The sequence below is a fragment of the Oncorhynchus keta genome, chromosome 10 (genome assembly GCF_023373465.1).
Source record: "Oncorhynchus keta strain PuntledgeMale-10-30-2019 chromosome 10, Oket_V2, whole genome shotgun sequence".
NCBI lineage: Eukaryota > Metazoa > Chordata > Actinopteri > Salmoniformes > Salmonidae > Oncorhynchus > Oncorhynchus keta.
The window spans coordinates 65,694,565-65,716,621 of record NC_068430.1 but is presented as its reverse complement, the minus strand read 5'-3'; the positions used below and the strand labels follow the sequence as shown (position 1 = coordinate 65,716,621).

The following is a 22,057-nucleotide window of genomic DNA, read 5'->3' as shown; positions in this document are numbered from 1 at the left end:
CTTTCCCTCCCTCCTTCCCGCCTGCCTGCCTCATACCTACTTTCTTTATCCCCTCTTTTCCACACTTCTTTCCCCCCTCCATCACCTTAGCCTCCCCGCGCATCGGGGATATCAGAAATGATTTTCTTGCTCTGGTAAGCAAGGAAGCCCTCTCTCACTCTTCCTATATTCATTTCTCTACTGCTCACCACCCCCCTCCCTCTTCCATGCAATTTTTTTTGCAGGTTTGGAAGCAGAGGCCGTGGCATCTTTGTGAGCATTTGTCTGTTTTTTTCACTCCGGGCTGAATGCAATTAGCTAAGGAGAGAAGCACGTCTCTTTCAGCATGGAAGGGAGACAGGGTGAGAGTGAGGGAGAGAAAGAGTGCCAGAGAGCGAAAGAGGCAGATTTCACTGCAGTCTCGAGATAGGGCTGATAATAGATATTTCTAGAATTGGAAAACATTGTTATGACCAATCCAATGATGTTCACTCTAAGACTATCAAATCCATAAGCAATAAGGCTTGGCTGTAGAAATATTATCTACCGTTATATTACTTCATCATGAACCTTTATTTTTACCAGAAGTTGAGTGGTCAAATGACTCAATTGGGAAATAAGGATTAGGTGGCCATGATAATATTCGATGTTGGGCTTGAAATTTAGCCAAGACACAATATTCTTGCAACAAGTGTCAAGAGATGTATAATGAAAGGGAAACAGAAAACCTACCACTGAGACCTTTAATGTCTCAACCAAAAGAATGAGAGTTGACACTTTTTGGGAATTACATGCCTATAAAATGTCCTTCCCCAATGGTAATATTGTACGCCAATGCATCCCACTATAACGGATCTTTGGAGCATGAAATGATAGTTGAAAAAGAAAATGGCTACTCACTTTCCTCATAAACTGCCATTTGAAGTACCCATTAGACTGTACTTCATCCTTTGATAGAAAAACCATGAGTGACGTGTGTCTGTACGTCATGTGCACGTACACATCTGAGACCTTGACGAGTTCTTGCCAATACCTTCGATTTGTACTAGAATTGGCCCTGTTTGAACCCAGAACAGTGCCAAACGCTAAGATGCATATCCCCTCAAACTACAACACTAGGGCATAAGGAGAGCGGGTGTGCTGGGTATTGTTGTTCACAGGATAAGAGTTCAGATTCTGCAGTGGTTTTTCAGTACCAATCTATTCCCGATTGTCTAGAAATTGCCATTTTAAAAGTCATTCATATTTATGACACTACATAGACCTCATTAAAACTGAAGGTCAAAATAGGTCCCCCATAGGGCTCTGGTCTAAAGTAGTCTACTATATAGGGAATATGGTGCCATTTGGGATGCAGCGTAAGTATTATGTTGACCTTCAGTAGAAATAGAATAGAGAAAGGGGAAAATTGAAATCCATGGTCTTTATGACAAAAACTACTTTTTAAAATGTCCTATGAGTACATCTTGAAGTTTGCCCATCCTCCTCACCCACATATCTCAGCGTCATCTGTCAACGATATTTCCAAAGGGCTCGCAACCTGCTAAAGCATTTATGATGTTAGAATCTGGCAAACAGTGCTTTGCAAATACAATGTCTACTCTGAAAAACTTCAAACGGCATGACCTTGTCATTTCTAAGGAGTCAAATGGAGAACGGCAACTACCATAAGAACAATTTATTCTATCAATCGGACATTGTGACAGCCATTCTGGATCGAGGAACTCCAGTTCCATTTGAGGGCTTGACATTAAGTTTTTTAGCCATTTATCTTTCGGACAAGTTGGACAGAAAGCTCAAATCACTTTTTTTTTTTACTTGCCCGGACAAGCAGACAGTCCCTTTTCAGCAAACAAACGCTTGTTTCAAATAAACACGGGGTCTAAATGAATTGTTTATGAGGTTACCATGGACACAGCTCTGATATTCCCATGGTCATGTGCATTAAACTTCATTATTTTTATCTGTCAACGTCACAAGCCATGGCACAACCAAATTCAGAGCAAAATTCCAGCGAGGCAACAGCCAGGCATTTTAGAATTGATCCAAAACGGTTGCGAGGATGGCAAGTCAAAAAGTCAAAGTTCAAGGGCGAGACTATGAGGTGGATCAGAAGAGGGCGAGATTGCGAGGTGGGGAGAGGAAAAAGGAAAGGGAAAAGACAGGACAGGCTCTAATAAATGCTGGTTGTGATCGGTGATGAAGCAAATAAATGCCTGGTCTACTAATTGAAATTATGGTATTCAAAGACATTCAACATGACATGAAAGGGCCTGGCCTGCATGTTGCCACTCCGAGAGAGCTTTCATCCAGCAGAGTTCCTCCCCCACCCAAATGCAGAGGCCTCTTGGCCCCCCCTGCTCCATGGCTTCCCTCTGTGCAGAGGTCACCACAGTACAGTACCCCTTCGATATTAAAAATGACAAGGCACGGAAAGAGAAAGAAAAGCTCCTCATGGACAATCCAGAGACACTATTTGCTGACTGCTATACAAATGTGAACGTAAGCAAACTAATCTTCCACACAGACCATCCCTGGGCATGGCACACAGCTATAAGAGCACACTACCCTGCTTTTAAGAGAGACACACTCTGTCAACCTGTACAAGAATGGAACGGTGTTGCAGGGGGGCATCATACATTTCCAAAAGGACTGAATCACATTGAGAGCACAGCAGGAGAAGCTTTCTCTGGGTGACGTCTCCACCCACCTTGAGCGAGTCTGATCACACCTCTTCAAACTGTCCTGCAGACAAGGATAGTCACACTGTACCCCCCCCCCAGCACATAACACCCAAGTCCCACAACTGCACTGCTCCTCCATCACAGAGGGATACACTCACTGAGCTGGAGAGAGACATGGTGGCACTCAGGGAGAGAGCTAGTCCACGTACTCTCCAGATAGCACAGACACACAAATTAGACCAGCACAACACCACCCCCCTACAGTACCCAGAGGGCTGAAGGTGGAGATAGACTGCTGTCTGGGAGAGCTGGCTGTACTCCGGTCTGAGGTGAGAGACCCGAAGGAGGAGAGAGAGGAACACATGGCACAGCACTGCAGGAGGAGGTGGGAAAGCAGAGGTGCGACAAACAACCAGTCATAAGAGCTTGGTTAAATAAAAGGTGAAATAAATAGTCAATCAACTCCCGAGATTAGGTTGGCATAGTGCCTATAAGAACATCCAATAGTCAAAGGTATATGAATTACAATTAAATGAGAGAAATTGTCCTATAATAACTACAACCTAAATCTTCTTAACATGAGTCTTCAATATTCCCAGTTAAAAGGAAGCACCAGCTTTCATATTGTAATGAAACAGCAGGGAGCAGGTCTCGAACCCTCGACCTTATAAAGCCCAAGCGTGAAAAAAAAGTCCAGCGTGATATCGACTGTGCCGCAAAAACATGCTCGTGCGGCAGAGTCGATATCCGCACGTTTAAAAAAACGGTCGTTACAATACCTTCTCATGTTCTGAGCAAGGAACTTAAACGTTAGCTTTTTTCAATGGTACATGTTGCACTTTGACTTTCTTCTCCAACACTGTGTTTTTGCATTATTTAAACCAAATTGAACAGGTTTCATTATTTATTTGGGACTAAATAGATTTTATTTATGTATTAAGTTAAAATAAGTGTTCATTCAGTATAGTTGTAATTGTCATCATTACAAATATATATTTTTTTTAATTAAAGAATAATTGGCCAATTAATCGGCATGGGATTTTTTTTGGTCCTCTATAAAAATCGGTATCGGTGTTGAAAAATCATAATCGGTCGACCTCTAATTTCCACATCGTTTCAACACTGTATATATCCATAATATGACATTCGAGATGTCTATTCCTTTGGAACTTCAGTGAGTGTAATGTTCATTTAGGTTAATTAGCCATTTCACTTGCGTTGGCAATGTAAACATATGTTTCCCATGCCAATAAAGCCCTTTGAATTGAATTGATGGACAGTGAGGATAGAGGAGAGAGATGTTCCGGCTTATGAAGCATCATGTTTAATATGCACAGATTGGATAGATTTGGGTCCGTGGCCTAATCCCATTGTGAATATGAAACTGGGCAATCACACGGGAAATCACACACACACAGAAAATACACTGATGGTTGGATAGATAGAAACGTCTGAGGTCTCCACTCATGAGTAACAGAGAAACACACTACAGAGAACACCGCAATGCCAGAGTCATGTTCATTAGGAAAAAAACCCACGCCATGAAGTTGACCGCCTAATTCAATGTCCATTTTCTCCCCTTTATAAACTGACCGTGACCCTTTCCCAAGATGATTCCTGTGCTAGCGTCCCAGTTGAATCACCTCTCTGCCAGACATGAACCCAGTAAAGCTGGCAAACACCATACTATATTGTTGAAATCACCTTTGGTTGGTAAGCAAGACCTCCCTCAGGGTGATCTACATGCTAAATCGGCTGTACCACAGAGACAGACAGCACTAGAGGCCGAAAAAACAACACTAGGGAACATGGAATGATATCCAATTATATTAGTATATGTCAAATGAAGGCTATGCCGATGTATTCCCCCGAAGTACAGTATGTTCAAATATGTTCAAAACTAACGTCGTATCAACGCTTTAGAGAGCAGGGATGTCAACGGTTGGATTCTGGGTAAACTCTTAACATTGAGATATTAAAGACATGATGGATCAGATGCATAGTGTATAAAGGAGTGAGAAGTTAATGGTTCTCTGAAGTAAGACAATAAGCTTGGAATGTGCTGAGTGCAGGGAAAACAAATGGCATGAGACAGTACTGATAAGGGGAGAAACCGTTGAAGGCTCATATCACTTAGTTCCCTGCTTAGTAAGAAGGATGCAATGTTTAGAGATACGGAGGAGACTGGGGTATGAATACCACCATGGGGGAAGCCATGTCTTTTGTCTGAATACAGCCAACCCTTTGAGAAGAATTCAACTTGGTTAAGCTTCTCTAGTGTCCGTGAGTTATTTACTCTGAAACATTTGACCCTAACACTACTAATGAACATACTTATGTGGAAAATATATATCGAAATCTTTTTCATTTGGCGTACTAATATCAATATCAGTGGATATAATTGAACAAGGAAAGTACGCCATTTAGACAGGGTGTCTGAGAAAAAGGAGTTTTAAGTTGGAGTGATGCATCTTTTGGCTGGTCCACTGTGGCTCTTACCAGCGCAGGGCGATCTTGATGGGCGTGGTGAGGCAGGAGGTGAAGAGGTCAGCGGGGAGGTCAGGGTTCATGGGCAGTAGCTCTGAGGCCTCGCAGGCAGCCAGCTGGATACAGTTCTTCATGGAGGGGGGGAGAGGCATCTGGGCCAGGGGGTGGTTGGGGTTAATGGCTGCCACCTGGAAGAGGACAAAAAGACTTGGATTAGAGATGAGGCTAATAGAGGGACAGGCTATACAGAGACACAGGTCTAACAGATAAGCTGCACAGACGGACACACCGGTGTCATGCTATCCCCGTCTGAATGAAATACGTTTTTATTCAAAAATAAAATAAAAAGGGTATAGACAAACAGGGAACACCAGGGAATAATAGAAAAATAGAGAAAATATGTAATACTGAACTCGCACTTGACTGTTTTCCCCCCTTACTGGCTCTGACATTGCTGATAGCTACTTTATTGAGGAGAAATGTACTAACTATGACTGTGATATGTGGCCGTCCCACCAAGCCATCTTAAGATGGACGCGCTAACTAAGTCGCTCTAGATAAGAGCGTCTGCTAAATGACTCAAATGTAAGTAAAGTCAAAGAGAAAAGAGAGGTGGAAGGAAAGAGAAATAGCAGTCGACAAAGAACAAGATGACAGAAGAAGAGAGAAGGGAAAACCAACCAAGATGGTAACGCCGAGCAAGAGCATGCGCAGACCAGCTGGCCGGTGTGTTTACGGACATATTCAATCAATCCCTATACCAGTCTGCTGTCCCCACATGCTTCAAGAGGGCCACCATTGTTCCTGTTCCCAAGAAAGCTAAGGTAACTGAGCTAAACGACTAACGCCCCGTAGCACTCACTTCCGTCATCATGAAGTGCTTTGAGAGACTAGTCAAGGACCATATCACCTCCACCCTACCTGACACCCTAGACCCACTCGAATTTGCTTACCGCCCAAATAGGTCCACAGACGATGCAATCTCAACCACACTGCCCTAACCCATCTGGACAAGAGGAATACCTATGTGAGAATGCTGTTCATCGACTACAGCTCTGCATTCAACACCATAGTACCCTCCAAGCTCGTCATCAAGCTCGAGACCCTGGGTCTCGACCCCGCCCTGTGCAACTGGGTACTGGACTTCCTGCCAGGCCGCCCCCAGGTGGTGAGGGTAGGCAACAACATCTCCACCCCGCTGATCCTCAACACTGGGGCCCCACAAGGGTGCATTCTGAGCCCTCTCCTGTACTCCCTGTTCACCCACGACTGCGTGGCCACGCACGCCTCCAACTCAATCATCAAGTTTGCGGACGACACAACAGTGGTAGGCTTGATTACCAACAACGACGAGACGGCCTACAGGGAGGAGGTGAGGACCCTCGGAGTGTGGTGTGAGGAAAATAACCTCACACTCAATGTCAACAAAACTAAGGAGATGATTGTGGACTTCAGGAAACAGCAGAGGGAACACCCCCCTATCCACATCAATGGAACAGTAGTGGAGAGGGTAGTAAGTTTTAAGTTCCTCGGCATACACATCACAGACAAACTGAATTGGTCCACTCACACAGACAATATCGTGAAGAAGGCGCAGCAGCGCGTCTTCAACCTCAGGTGGCTGAAGAAATTCAGCTTGTCCCCAAAAGCACTCACAAACTTCTACAGATGCACAATCGAGAGCATCCTGGCGGGCTGTATGGCGGGCCTGGTACAGCAACTGCTCCGCCCTCAACCGTAAGGCTCTCCAGAGGGTAGTGAAGTCTGCACAACGCATCACCGGGGGCAAACTACCTGCCCTCCAGGACACCTACACCACCCGCTGTTACAGGAAGGCCATAAAGATCATCAAGGACATCAACCACCCGAGCCACTGCCTGTTCACCCCGCTATCATCCAGAAGGCGAGGTCAGTACAGGTGCATCAAAGCTGGGACCGAGAGACTGAAAAACAGCTTCTATCTCAAGGCCATCAGACTGTTAAACAGCCACCACTAACATTGAGTGGGTGCTGCCAACACACTGACTCAACTCCAGCCACTTTAATAATGGGAATTGATGGGAAATGTAAAATATATCACTAGCCACTTTAAACAATGCTACCTAATATAATGTTACATACCCTACATTATTCATCTCATATGCATACGTATATACTGTACTCTATATCATCTACTGCATCCTTACGTAATACATGTATCACTAGCCACTTTAACTATGCCACTTTGTTTACATACTCATCTCATATGTATATACTGTACTCGATACCATCTACTGTATCTTGCCTATGCTGCTCTGTACCATCACTCATTCATAAATCTTTATGTACATATTCTTTATCCCCCTTACACTGTGTATAAGACAGTAGTTTTGGAATTGTTAGTTAGATTACTCGTTGGTTATTACTGCATTGTCGGAACTAGAAGCACAAGCATTTCGCTACACTCGCATTAACATCTGCAAACCATGTGCATGTGACAAATACATTTTGATTTGATAAAGAGGACCAGATAAAAGAACAAGAACAGAACCGACAGAAAAGAGGAGACCGATAACAGGCCAGAGGGGCGTGCAGGTCAGAGAAAGGGAGTGAAAACCTGTAGGTCATTGGATTCTCTCACTGCTCAACTTCTGCTATCATGCGGTAATGAGATGTGGAATAGATCTTTTGAAGTTCAGGGCGGCGTCCGTGTTCGACAGTGTGCTCTGAACAAACAGCATCCGGAACAGATATTGGCTAATGTGATATTATCATTCTGGGGAAATGGACCGCCTGTACAATGCCATGAATACAAAAGGTGTGAGAGACACTGAGTGTGTGTGGAATGCACAGGTGTTTATGTCTGAGTGCATGTGTGTACACGCATGCGTGTCTCCTCCTGTCTGGGTGTATAGATCCACCCAGACCTGGTTTAATGTCAGCCTGCCTCTAGGCAGCTTGCGGAGGTGAGCTCCACATTTCATTTGATGACCTCGGAGCGCTCCCTTCCCCTCCTTATCCAAGGCTGTGTACCATGGACTCCCTATGCTTATAAATACTTTAGACTTATGACTGAAGCGCTTGTACTTTTGAGCTTCAAAATGTGAGTTCTGCCATAATTCTACAGTGCTGGTGCAGCCTAAATCTCCCAATGACGAGCAATACGTGACGTACGGCCGAGTTTCAGGCAAGGATCTGGAGATTTGATCTGGCCCTTGGGGGTCATTTTGTAGTGATGGCATAGCTGATGTATATGATGGAAGGGTGCAATACAATTTAAAGCACAATGTCTAGCATTATGACAGCAAGCATCACGGTAGATGGATGGTACCGCGTGTTGAAGAGTGGGACTCTTCATTGCACCCAGGAGACTGAGATTTACCTACCACTCCTAGTACCATCCCATCCATGAGAGAAGAGGGATTTTTCCCCTTGGTGAGGAGCAAATACAACATTCCAAAACGTTCAATTGAAATCAACAGAGGCATGAAAAGTGTGTGTGTGTGTGTGTGTGTGTGTGTGTGTGTGTGTGTGTGTGTCAATGTGTTGTACGATTATACCTCTCAGTTGAGGGTGCAACAGAGCCATGGGCAGAAGAGCCACTCCACCTAAACAACAGATACACTGAAACAACAGGCAACCTCAACACTACATGATGAGACAGCATGAGTCCTCCCAGCTCTAGAAACACACCGGGAATAAGTCACTTCTAATCAGTAGAACCACAGTGAAACCCCTTATGGATATAGCCTTCCTCTCTAATTGTAGCTTGTTATAATGAGGAGACTCCAGAGAAAGGAAACTAAAAGCAGGACCTGCAGCAAGCCAACATCTCAGTGTGAGATCCATGTGTGTCTTCATTGCTTTTCATAAATACCACTATTAAACCTGCAGCTCTGCTCAGACTGGTCTGGATTAATAGGGATGTGTGCGCTTGTGTTTGTACACTGTGCATGTCCGTGTCTCGTACAATTACATCTTCTCTGTCACTTCTTAATGATGAAATGGGGAATGTTACACTAACCAACACAACATGTATATTTTAACTAGTCCGTAACATATGATGGATCAACGATGGCGGAACAATATTGTTACACAAGTCATTCTGGATATTGTGATACAATACACCTTATGGTAAATACCACATTACTGCCTAAACCCGGCTGCTTTTCAGTAATTAACATATTAGCATATCATAATCTCAGAAATGTGCATTACAATCAGCATGGAAGGATTTTATTTTCATCACACTGGGTATGTGTTTTTTTTTTACTGACACTAATTCACAGAACTAATTGCACTGTATGGGGAGCGGGGTGTATACACACACACAGCAAGGAGTCAACAAACACATTCAAAGCACAGCCTTTACAATACACATATGCACAGACACACACGGGAGTGTGCATTGGCTGAGAACAGATATACCAACAGACAAATGCACAACAATCAGACTCCTTCCGCCCAAAAGACAAGAGCACGGACACACAAACACACAGTCAATGCAGTGAGCATCATATTGCTGACTCCATACAGTAAGTCTGAAATATTTAGCAGGAAGCGGACTGCTCATAACAGAGCACTCAGACACCACACCCCTGACTGATGGTTGAGTGAGTGTGTGCGCGTGAGTGTGTGCGCGCGAGTGAGTGAGCGAGACAGAGAACACCTCGTCCTTCCGTACCACTCCCCCTATTTCCCAGTAAAAAAAAATATATATATATATATATATATTTTTTTTTTAAGGCCCCTAGTGGGATCAAGTCTGTCCGTGTGTGTTTATGAATACATGCATATAAGGGTTGTGTGCGTGTGAGAAGGCGTGGGTGTGAACTAGGGCCACCCTCTACGTGCACTCTGCTGCAGAGCGTTATGCTGTAGCAGGAAACAGGGATGGAGAGGAGGTGGAGAGCACAGGGACTCCCTGCCTGGGTACTATCATGCATCTTTAATAGTCTACCGGAACTACCTCCCTCTCGCCACCTCTCTCCTTCCTCTGTTTCCCTACCTCCCTCCTCATCCTCTTTCAATATTCCTCTTTCATCTATCCCTCTCTCCCTTTCCTCTCCCTCCCAACTACCATTCAACTTTCCATCCCCGTCCTCCAACTCTCTCCTTCTCCATCACTCCCCCCATTCCTCTCTTCCTGTTGCTGTGCAGGCGGGGGAGAGGTGCACCAAGGTGTAAAGTGGAGCCATTTTGCCTTCCGCCATTATTTAACTTGGCCTAGTACTAACACAGAGGGCTATGAAGCTGAAAGCAGTGTGGTCTAACACAGTAGTAACCCCAACTGTTCTGTGCCGTGACCCAGAAAAACAAAATTTTCAATACAAACTGACTGAAGACATCGGCCTTAAACTGACCCACTGAAAAGGACCCACTCCAAACAGAGCATAAATTCCTTTTGCATATTGGCACATTCTTTTCTGATGAATAAGGTTTGTTTAAAATATCACATTTACTTTCAACCAAGGCACATACAATGGAATTGAATGTGGCATAACCTAAGTATCACATGGCCCATGTTATATGGCCCATTTTTAAATACTTTGTTCACAAACTCACTGGTCAGTGGCTACAACCTTACACTTGAGTGGATAGCTAGGCTAGCACGGAAGAGTGGTGTTTCTCAACAGTTCCAGCTGGCTGCAGCTAAGAGCTTTACCCCACAGTGACCCAAAGAGAACCCAGAGTGGTCAATTACACCAACACTTTTAACAGCTGAGAAACAAAGGCTACTCTCTATCCCTCTCCATCTCGCTCTAGACCTCTGTTGATCCATTTCTCCTCTCACTTTTTTCGCTCTTCCTTCCCCGCTCCCTCTCTCGCACTGACAGCTTTAAGTGTTATTGATGGGCCGCTGGGCCTTCTCTCGCTCCTTCCTCTATCTGGGCCATGACCCCTGCTATCTCAGCCTGGTAAGAGTTGGACACACAGGGAGCAGGGCAGAGGGAGCCTGAATGGACGGATGGGGAGGAAAGGAGAAATGGTGTGTTGCTGGTATTGAAGTTAGCGTGACTTTATGGTGAAGGATGCATCTCCTCACAGTATCTGTCTTTTTCTCAGCCTCTCTAGACTGCATTGTAACTTTTTTGTCCATCGCCTCGCTGCCATCCCTTCCTCTCCCACCTCTCTTTTCCCCTCTTCCTCCCCCTTTCTATTGCTCGCCCTCTTCTCCACCTCTCTGCCCCCTTTCTCCACATCCCATCAACCCTCCTTGTCCTTCTCTCGCTCGTCCTCTTTCTTTCTGCTGTATTCAATATAATCTGAAGTGCGCTCAAACTCCTCCATGAATAATTTAATTGCGTGTTGTAAATTCACTTCGAGATGCCACGGCCGGGAAGAAGAAAACAGTGGAATAAAGGGGATAGAGGGATGGTAGGGAGGGGGAGGGGAGATCCTGACCAAACCAAAACACTATCATTAATTAATTTAGCTCCAGCTGCCTATTTGCTGGCTGGGATCACAGAGAGGAGATTGTGAAATGCTTCTTTCATTCAAAAGAATTAGCTGGCTTGCCATTCGGAATTCAAGGCACATTATACACACACATACCTTGGTCTCGCTGGGGGAGTGGTTTTGTGTGTGTGTGTGTGTGTGTGTGTGTGTGTGTGTGTGTGTGTGTGTGTGTGTGTGTGTGTGTGTGTGTACAGAGCATTCATAAATTATTCAGACCCCTCGACTTTTTCCATATTTTGTTACGTTACAGCCTTATTCTAAAACCGAATAAATCGTTTTTTTCCCCCTTCAATCGACACACAATAACCAATAATGACAACAAAAAATGTGCACTTTTTATTTTTATAAATTAAATACATTCACATAAATATCCAGACCCTTTACTCAGTACTTTGTTGAAGCACCTTCGGCAGCAATTACAGCCTCAAATCTTCTTGGGTACGACACTAAAAGCTTGGCACACGTGATTTTGGAGAGTTTCTCCCAATATTCTCTGCAGATCCTTTCAAGCTCTGTCAGGTTGGATGGGGAGCATTGCTGCACAGCTATTTTCAGTTCACACCAGAGACGTTCGATCGGGTTCAAGTCCGGGCTCTGGCTGGGCCACTAGGACATTAATATATAATAATATAATAATATAATATATAAATATAATATATGCCATTTAGCTGACGCTTTTATCCAAAGCGACTTACAGTCATGTGTGCATACATTCTACGTATGGGTGGTCCCGGGAATCGAACCCACTACCCTGGCGTTACAAGCGCCATGCTCTACCAACTGAGCCACAGAAGGACCACATTCAGAGACTTGTCCCGAAGCCACTCCTGCGTAGTCTTGCCTGTGTGCTTAGGGTTGTTTTCCCCATTCTGAGGTCCTGAGTGCTCTGGAATAGGTTTTCATCAAGGATCTCTGTATTTAAAAAACATAATAATGTCCTGACTAGTCCCAGTACCTGCCACTGAAAAACATCCTCACAGCATGATGCTGCCACCACCATACTTCACCGTAGGGATGGTCCCAGGTTTCCTCCAGATTTGAGGCTTGGCATTCAGACTACAGAGTTCAATCTTGGTTTCATCAGAACAGAGAATCTTGTTTCTCATGGTCTGAGAGTCCTTTGGGTGTCTTTTGGCAAAATCCATGCAGGCTGTCATGTGTCTTTTACTTAGGAGTGGCTTCCGTCTGGCCACTACCAAAAAGGCCTGATTGGTGGAATGCTGCAGAGACGGTTGTACTTCTGGAAGGTTCTTCCATCTCCAAAGAGGAACTCTGGAGCTCTGTCAGTATGACCATCGGTTTCTGGTCACCTCTCTGACCAAGGCCCTTCTCCCCTGATTGATCAGTTTGGCCAGCTCTTGGAAGAGTTCGTGGTTCCAAACTTCTTCCATTTAAGAAAGACAAAGGCCACTGTTCTTGGGGACCTTCAATGCTGCAGACATTTTTTGGTACCCTTCCCCAGATCTGTGCATGGACACAATCCTGTCTTGGAGCTCTACGGACAATTCCTTCGACCTCATTGCTTGGTTTTTGCTCTGACATGCACTGTCAACTGTGGGACCTTATATAGACAGCCGTGTGCCTTTCCAAAACATGTCCAATTAATTGAATTTACCATAGGTGGGCTCAAATCAAGTTGTAGAAACATCTCAAAGGCGATCAATGGAAACAGGATGCACTTGGGCTCAATTTCGAGTCTCATGGCAAATGGTATGAATACTTATGTAAATAAGTATTCATTTTATTTCAATGTATACATTTGCAAATATTTCTAAAAGGCTGTTTTCGCTTTGTCACTATGAGGTATTGTGTGTAGATTCATGAGGAAAAGGGTATGTTTTATCCGTTTTAGAATAAGGCTGCAACGTAACAAAATGTGGAAAAAGTCCAGTCCTCAATACTTTCCGAACGCAGTGTATATCTCTGCCACCCACCTCCAACTCCTGCTCTCTCTGCAGGGCGAACTGTTTGAAAGACTTGACGATGATGCCAGCGTTGGAGCAGTCGTAAACGAAGATAGAGGGGCTGCCCATCCACGTCTGGAGGTCGTACACAGACAGAGGGATGTACTGGGTGTAGTTCTACAGGACAAACAGGATGGGGGTTATTAAACATTTTGGTAGACAACATTAGATGCCATGTTATAGCCACCTACAAGCCAGCAAATAGAAATGTTCTGTACTACTAGCAATTATTTGGTCAAAATTAAAGAAGTTGCCAGATCCTTCAATCCTCTTTCATTACTAACAAAAAAAGAAAGAGGGGGGGGTTAACTGTACATCTGCGTCCCAATTCACTTTTTGGATTGGATGTGGGGAAGCAATGAAAGTCCTGGTGCTGTTTCTGACTACTGTACTGGGAGATACTCTGTGCTGGTGGTTTTAGGAGATGGACCAGAGGGATCAATGGGGCCTTGGCACACCGTAGCAGAGAGTCGGCAGCAGGGCTAGTTTTATAGGACTCATCATTAAGGGTTACAAAGAGAGGAAGACAAGAGGAAAGGAGGAGGCGCTCTGGGGTGTACTGGGCAGAGGCAGCGCCCAAACCAAGACAGGAGCCGTGTGTCATTTAGAGTGGGTGTTCTTTGTGTGAGTTGTCCATAAAATAATGTATTTCTGTAATAACTATTTTTGTTGTTGGTGCGGGGGTGTGTGTGGGATAACTTGTTTAAGTCTAAAATCAGTGGAGCCAATGGAGCTGTTCGTGTGTATTCAACGACTGGACTTCATTTGTGAGTCTTAGTGTGATTGTAGAGGCAGAAGTCATCATTGTATGTATGTATGTATGTATGTATGTATGTATGTATGTATGTATGTATGTATGTATGTATGTATGTATGTATGTATGTATGTATGTATGTATGTATGTATGTATGTATGTATGTATGTATGTATGTATGTATGTATGTGTGTATATACATGTATGTATGTATGTGTGTATATACATGTATATATATATGTATGTGTATATATGTATATATATGTATGTATGTGTATATATATTTATGTATGTGTATGTATGTATGTATGTATGTATGTATGTGTGTATATTTCTGCATGTGTGTTTCTCTCACCTTGTTGAAGACCCAGATCTCTCCGTTGACGGTGGGTCGGGGGACCCCGTGTCCATTGTAGTGGAAGAGGACACGCTCCTCCTTGGCATTGCGTCGCAAGGATGTGCACAGCTTCTTCACCTCGTCTACGGTGGGGTCCAGACTCTGCTTGTAACGTGCCTGAGCGAGAGACAGAGAAACCGAGAGAAAGAGTGGAAGAGCGTTAACATAATTTGATAGTGTTCTGTTATCACGTTGCTACAACTACCTGCCCCTCATTTGATCTGACAACACGCATTCGATGAGAGGAGAGAGAGACGCATTTCAGTTTGAGTGTGGACAGAGACATACACCATAGTTTAAAGTGTATCGATTAATAGACAGACGCGAGTGTAGAAATATGAAAAGGGGGTGAAACAAGAAGCAGGCCAAACACACAGGTCTTTTCAATTCAACTCCCTCTTTCATTCATCATTAAACAACTTTGGAGAAACAGAGAGCATGTGCATTGACCGTCCTTACAGGCCAATGCCTAGAGGACTAGAAATAACTAGATACAACTCAATAGCGGTGCTGAAAGTAGGTTAGGGCTACGGTTGATGTCTTTTTTGTTGTTTATGTCTATTTGAATAATATTTTTCCTATGAGAAAGGAGGTGCATTTGCGTCATTGCTATCCTACCTGGGGAGAATAGAATCGACTATTGTGCTTGCTGTAATAGGCTTCAGTGGCATATTTAAATAATGCTCCTGCTGCTTTTAATTAGTGAAACAGGCCTCGAGGTCATTTAACAATGAGAGCATTGTGGCCTGCTTTGTGTGTACACGTCGTCAGACAAATTTAGACGGTGTACATTGTATGATTCCCACGTGCGTACTAACAGTTAAACACAGGTTCTCAAACAAGACACACAAAACATTGAAACTTCAGTCACCTGTCCGCATCCTGTACAATGGATTAAAGTGAGCAATAAAAATAAAATTAAAAAATTAAAAAAATTGATTTCTTGAGTGCTCCAACTATATTTTACCTCAAGAGACCTTTAGAAAGTTGTGGTAAGCCCTTTTCATAAACGCACAACATTACATCAACCTAGAACGAACCCGTTCCCATTCAACCTAGAACGAACCCGTTCCCATTCAACCTAGAACGAACCCGTTCCCATTCAACCTAGAACGAACCCGTTCCCATTCAACCTAGAACGAACCCGTTCCAATTCATCCTAGAACGAACCCGTTCCCATTCATCCTAGAACGAACCCGTTCCCATTCATCCTAGAACGAACCCGTTCCCATTCATCCTAGAACAGAACCGTCCCATTCAACCTAGAACCCGTTCCCATTCAACCTAGAACGAACCCGTTCCCATTCAACCTAGAACGAACCCGTTCCCATTCAACCTAGAACGAACCCGTTCCCATTCAATCTAGAACAAACCAGTTCCCATTCAACCTAGAATAAACCAGTTCCCATTCAACCTAGAACAAACCCGTTCCCATTCAACCTAGAACGAACCCGTTCCCATTCAACCTAGAACGAACCCGTTCCCATTCAACCTAGAACGAACCCGTTCCCATTCAACCTAGAATGAACCCGTTCCCATTCAACCTAGAACGAATCCGTTCCCATTCAACCTAGAACAAACCCGTTCCCATTCAACCTAGAACAAACCCGTTCCCATTCAACCTAGAACGAACCCGTTCCCATTCAACCTAGAACGAACCCGTTCCCATTCAACCTAGAACGAACCCGTTCCCATTCAACCTAGAACGAACCCGTTCCCATTCAACCTAGAACGAACCAGTTCCCATTCAATCTAGAACAAACCAGTTCCCATTCAATCTAGAACAAACCCGTTCCCATTCAACCTAGAACAAACCCGTTCCCATTCAACCTAGAACGAACCCGTTCCCATTCAACCTAGAACGAACCCGTTCCCATTCAACCTAGAACGAACCCGTTCCCATTCAACCTAGAACGAACCCGTTCCCATTCATCCTAGAACGAACCCGTTCCCATTCAACCTAGAACGAACCCGTTCCCATTCAACCTAGAACAAACCCGTTCCCATTCATCCTAGAACGAACCCGTTCCCATTCAACCTAGAACGAACCAGTTCCCATTCAACCTAGTATGAACCATACTAACTTTTTTAATCCATCAGTTCCCATTCAAGGACTTCAGCATTTAACCCACACAATCATTAGAAACACCAAGCTAATTAGCAATGAACCAATCAGTCCAATATGTATTTGTATTCAACAACGTCATCCAGTCTCCTCATTCGGCTTCAGAACACAGTGAGCCTTGAAAGCTAAAGTTGCTGATTGAGTTTGGTGCAATCAGATAGGACCGCAGTCTGAACACTGCCTGGCGGATAGACACTTTCAACGATCCAATGTTAGTCCTTATGAGATTAAGTGTTATCAGCAGCTGCTAATTGTGTTAGAGTTGGGATTTCACAAATGGGATGTACACTGAAATGTGAGTGGGGAGAGATGGGGCGGTAACTTGATCAGTTTAGGCTGACTAAACTTTCTTCAAGCAAGTGTGTTCGATGGAGAGAGAGAAAAGGAGAGGAAGAGGAGAGAGAAAGGAAAAAAGGAACGAAAGTGAGAGTGAAAGCGTGTTTGTGTACATGTGCCCATCACACACTCAAATGCTGTTCCCGATCGTTCCCTGAAGGGGGAGCCCTGGTACCCCACTGGGACTCTCCTTGCAGGTAAGTCACGACTCCCAGGAAGTCCTCCTCTCATCCTACATCTCTGCAGCTAGCTCCCAATGCCCAGCAGTGTCTGAGCAGTCCCATTCGCACTGAGCTGGGAATTTGACGTGCGTCTGCCGTTTCTGTCCGTCTCTGTTTAGTTGGCTCTATTGAGGTGTCCATGAATTGATCCATCACTCCTTACAAAAAAATCTGACTGACTCCATTGGTGCATGAAGTGGTTCTGTTGTTTCTGTCAATGTCAGGACAGATATGGTGCCTGGCGCATGTCAACCTGAACCGAGCTAAACCCTGCCCTGTCTGCTTCAAGGAACAGGTACCAGGGAAGGATACAGATAACCAAGAACACGAAAAGACACTGTTACAATCTCAGACATACTGATACCGTAAGCTACTCAAATACTTGCTCTCTCTCACACACACACATACAGGCATAACCTACACGGGCACACAGGAACACACACAGGCAGTCGGGGACAAACACACAGAAACATTTTCCACTGATGGTGGACCTGTGGGACTGGGGATAATCCCTGTACTAGAACAAGGAAAAGCAGAGCGTAACCAACCTCTCATCCCTGATCTGCTCCATAACAATAAGAGCATATGTCTCAAATGACACCCTATTCCCTATGTAGTGCACTACCTTTGACTAGAGCAAGCTCCAAAGTGGTGCGCGACATACAGAATAGGGTGCCATTTGGGACTGAACCAGAGTGAAGGGAAAAAAGCGCCACATCATTAACACACTAAACCTTTCCTAAAGCCATTCTCAACACTGAGGGGTGCAGGATGGTAAGCCCACAGGGACATTAGAGACTAAACTCACTCTGATTACAAAGGAAAAGATGGATGGTATTATCAGCCTTGCATAAATGTTGTGTAACAAAAATACATGACACAGAGAAAGATGAGATTGAGAATGAGGAGATACAATCTGCCTATAGTAGTAAGCTTGTCACCAGTCTGATAGTTTTTTTAACCAGAAAGACTGAAAGCTGATAATCTAACAGACTGAAGTTGCAGACCAAAAGCATGAATGCAAAATAAAATATGCTAAATCAAATTGTGCTTGCATACTTTTTACAGATAGATTTGTTTCTACAAGCTCCAAAGAACAAGCAAGGATAGACAATGTCTGAAGACAGTTTGTATAGTTGACAGCAGCGGCACCCCAACTTGTCGTCAATGAACGCAAATCTGTTGAGTGCTGTGCCGTTTCCTGTCATTGGGGAGGGCTATGTTAACATTTCCGCACAAATACTGGGATTGTTTGGCTGAGAAGGAGAACCACAAATCTAATAGGCAGAGCGAGAGGAAGAGAAAGAGTAAGAGAAAGTCATTTCTCAAGCACTGTATCATCTTCCTGCTTTCAGATCAATACTGCTGAGGAGAAATGATGCCAATGGTTTGATGGTGCGCGCACACACACACACACACACACAATGAGCAGACCTGTGTTTCTGATCACTTTCGTTGCATGTTCAAAAACACACACACATCCTTTCATAGATCTGTCAGTGATGACGTGTGTCGATGCGAAGTCAGCCAAGGGGCTCCTTTACTTTAGATCAATTGTCTTCTTCCAATTCACACCTCAGGAAATTGAAGAGACCCTTATGTTACTCCTGTTAATAGACACTCGGTCAGAAACATTCTAGTCACAGTAAAGGTTATAACCATGTAAAAAGCCATTCTATTTCTAATGGAGGGTACTGTCCTTGCATCATGTTACTCAGTCTGGCAAGTGTCATGAAAGAATCGTATCACCTTGTAAAATGATTTTAAAGAGATTCTCCGGAACTTCTGTATAGTTTTTTTGCCAGTAGTTCTGAAAGTAGTGCTCACGAGCCAAAAGTGGCCCCTGAAAATTGCGTCATATATATGTACAGATACATTTTGTGCACAACTTTTTTGCTCGCTCTCTCTTTGCTGTCTGTGTATCTTGCTAGCTGTCACTCAAATAGTGAAGGGTCTGAACCTCATTGGCTGGAACTCGAATTGCTAGCGCAGCACAGCTTTCAGTAAACAGTCACTTTCAAACCTGGGATTTCGTGTCTAATTGTGGTAAGACAATAGTTCTCTTCATAGATAATGCATGAATTAACTACACATTGGCACATCCAGCCCAAAGTGAGAGGTATAAAAATACTTATTAGTCACCAAAGTTCTGGATCACGTTTTTAATCAAGAGTGAGCTGTAAATAGCGAGGGGGACTAGAATGGCTTTTTACAGTTTTTTTATTTTTATTAAAAGGAATCAGTTGTCATAGTCATTGCATCCCTTTAGAGAGCTATTAATAACTTGCAAGAAATGTCCAGATCAACCAACCCATGTCAGCTAACGTTTTTAGTAAGTTTTTTATAGCCCATAGATTGTTGTACCGTTGGAGTCACTCAAATATCACATTAATACAGACATGGCAACATGTATAGAATTGCAAGAAAATAAGCTTTAAACCTGTAGAATTCTCTCTCCAACAACAAGGGGGGTGTGAACAGTGTCATGAACAGTGCTTGTGCCCATTGAAATAGGCGTGGATCACTGGATGTTCCCCAATACTGGAGGGAAGCCTGAGTGAAAAGGTCTGGGAACCCCTGTATTAGACTATAATGTGTAAGAAGATTTATTTATTTTTTATCATTCTACTGTTCATGAACCAGCGCAAGGCCAGCACTGAGTAATGACAGGTTTAGGATGCCACAGATGACGCATCACTTCCTGGTCAGTATGGGTAAGTGGACAGACAGTTGATCCTTGTTGTCAGATGCCCTGTGGGCTGTAATCTGCAGCTGCTCAGTCGTGTGTGTGTGTGTGTGTGTGTGTGTGTGTGTGTGTGTGTGTGTGTGTGTGTGTGTGTGTGTGTGTGTGTGTGTGTGTGTGTACCACTCAGGATGAAAATGAACGATAACAGGTCACTAGGATCCACAGACATACCCTGCAGCCCTTTGAACTCAAGTCAATCTCGTGAGCAAACACTGGGCTTTGCCTGTAATGCATTTCAGACACAAAGAACAATTCCCTAGAGTAAACACACAGGCAATTTGTGAGGGTCCATTTCTGTGTCAGTTGCAATGTGTAGTGGGGGAAGACAGTTCAAAGTGTGTATAGCGTGTTGACCTGAAAATAATTGATATAATAAAATGATTGTTGTTTGTGTGGGTAGGTGTGGGATTGCATGTCTAAGCAGACTGATCCATTGTGGAGGCTGTGGGAATGGCACCACCCGTCACTAAGACATGTGCTACTAAAATTGTATATGGATATATTATGTAAGAGCAATGGTGGAACACTAATACAAATGATACTATAACAAATTAGTTTTCTCCCGCGTTAGATAGCAGTCGGTGTCCGCGGTTCAGAAACACATCAGTGCGCTGTTGAATTGACGCCTTTTCCTAGACCATGTTGCTATGTGCATAATAGCAAAGTTAACCAGCATATTGCGTCAGAGTTAGATGAGCAAACAGCCCTTGCCTTAATTGTCTAAGAAAAGCGAAGAGAGGAAACCAACTTAATTAGCTCTATAAATCAATAGCCTAGCTTTCATAAATCATCCAACCATCTACAGTACCAGTCAAAAACGTGGACACACCTACTCATTCAAGGGTTTTTCTTTCCTTGTTCCCTTTTTTCCTACCCAATTTCGTAGTATCCAATTGGTTGTTACAGTCTCGTCTCATCGCTGCAACTCTCCTACAGACTCGGGAGAGGTGAAGATCGAGAGCAGTGCGTCCTCAGAAACATGACACAGTCAAGCCCCACTGCTTCTTGACACAAAGCCCATCGAACCAGTGTCGGAGGAAACACCGTACACCTGGCGACCATCTCAGCGTGTACGCGCCCATCCCGCCACAGGAGTCACTATGGGACAAAAGACATCCCGGCCGGACAAACCCTACCCTAGCCCGGACGACGCTGAGTCCAGGCTGCGACAGAGCCTGGACTCGAACCAGGATCTCTAGTGGCACAGCGCGTACTGAGATGCAGTGCCTTAGACCACTACACCACTTAATGCGTGCTGCTTGTGCTGTTACAGACTGGGATGATCGGGAGCTGATGTAGTAGGGTGGCCAGCAGAATGAGCTGTGGAAACCTCCGTCCACCAGGTGGGTGTGTCAGCCACAGGGGCCACAGGCCACCATGTAATCACCACATAACTCTGTTGGCAGCGTACATTATGCAGCTGGCACCGTTAGCACCACATAAATCTGCTGTTTTGCCGTGAAGGCCAGCATCACATAACTCTACCATGGCCACTGGGCTAAATACAACTAGACGCTACCATATATCTCTACCTTCGCCGTTGTATGCTATAAAGCTTGCGCCTCAGGACCATGACGCTACAGCTAAGCCCTTTGGCATCACATAACTCTACCTCAGACACAAATAACCCATCAATATACCATAGCCAGCTCCAGTCTAAATACAGCTAGTTGGACTAGGAAGCCATTTGAGAATTTTGGTACATAGCTCCAGTGAACAGCTTCGGAACACAGGTCCAGTAAAGCTCTCTCTCTTCATACAGGCTCAGCTGTCAGCTGCCCAATCCACCTCTTTTCTCTCATTCTCCTCTAATCGTCTCTGATCCCAATTTCCAGCTACAGCCGCTGGAATTACAATGGAAATTGTTTGAGGAGTGGTTGGAGTGGCAGCAATGCCAGAGTCCATTCCTAAAGACCGAGTCTGACA

The 22,057-nt window shown here is 44.2% G+C and overlaps 1 protein-coding gene across 7 annotated transcripts in view; it reads right to left on the bottom strand.

The window, feature by feature from the left end:
• Positions 1–22,057, bottom strand: part of LOC118389397 (regulatory-associated protein of mTOR-like) — a 214,622-nt gene that overhangs the window by 126,357 nt on the left and 66,208 nt on the right. For all 7 annotated transcript variants that reach the window (XM_052527656.1, XM_052527658.1, XM_052527661.1 and 4 more), the window contains exons 5-7: positions 14,662–14,820; positions 13,523–13,669; positions 5,163–5,338 (exon numbers count right to left, since the gene is read on the bottom strand). In XM_052527656.1, coding sequence (XP_052383616.1) covers positions 5,163–5,338; positions 13,523–13,669; positions 14,662–14,820 — 482 coding nt within the window. The remainder of the gene's footprint in view (positions 1–5,162; positions 5,339–13,522; positions 13,670–14,661; positions 14,821–22,057) is intronic.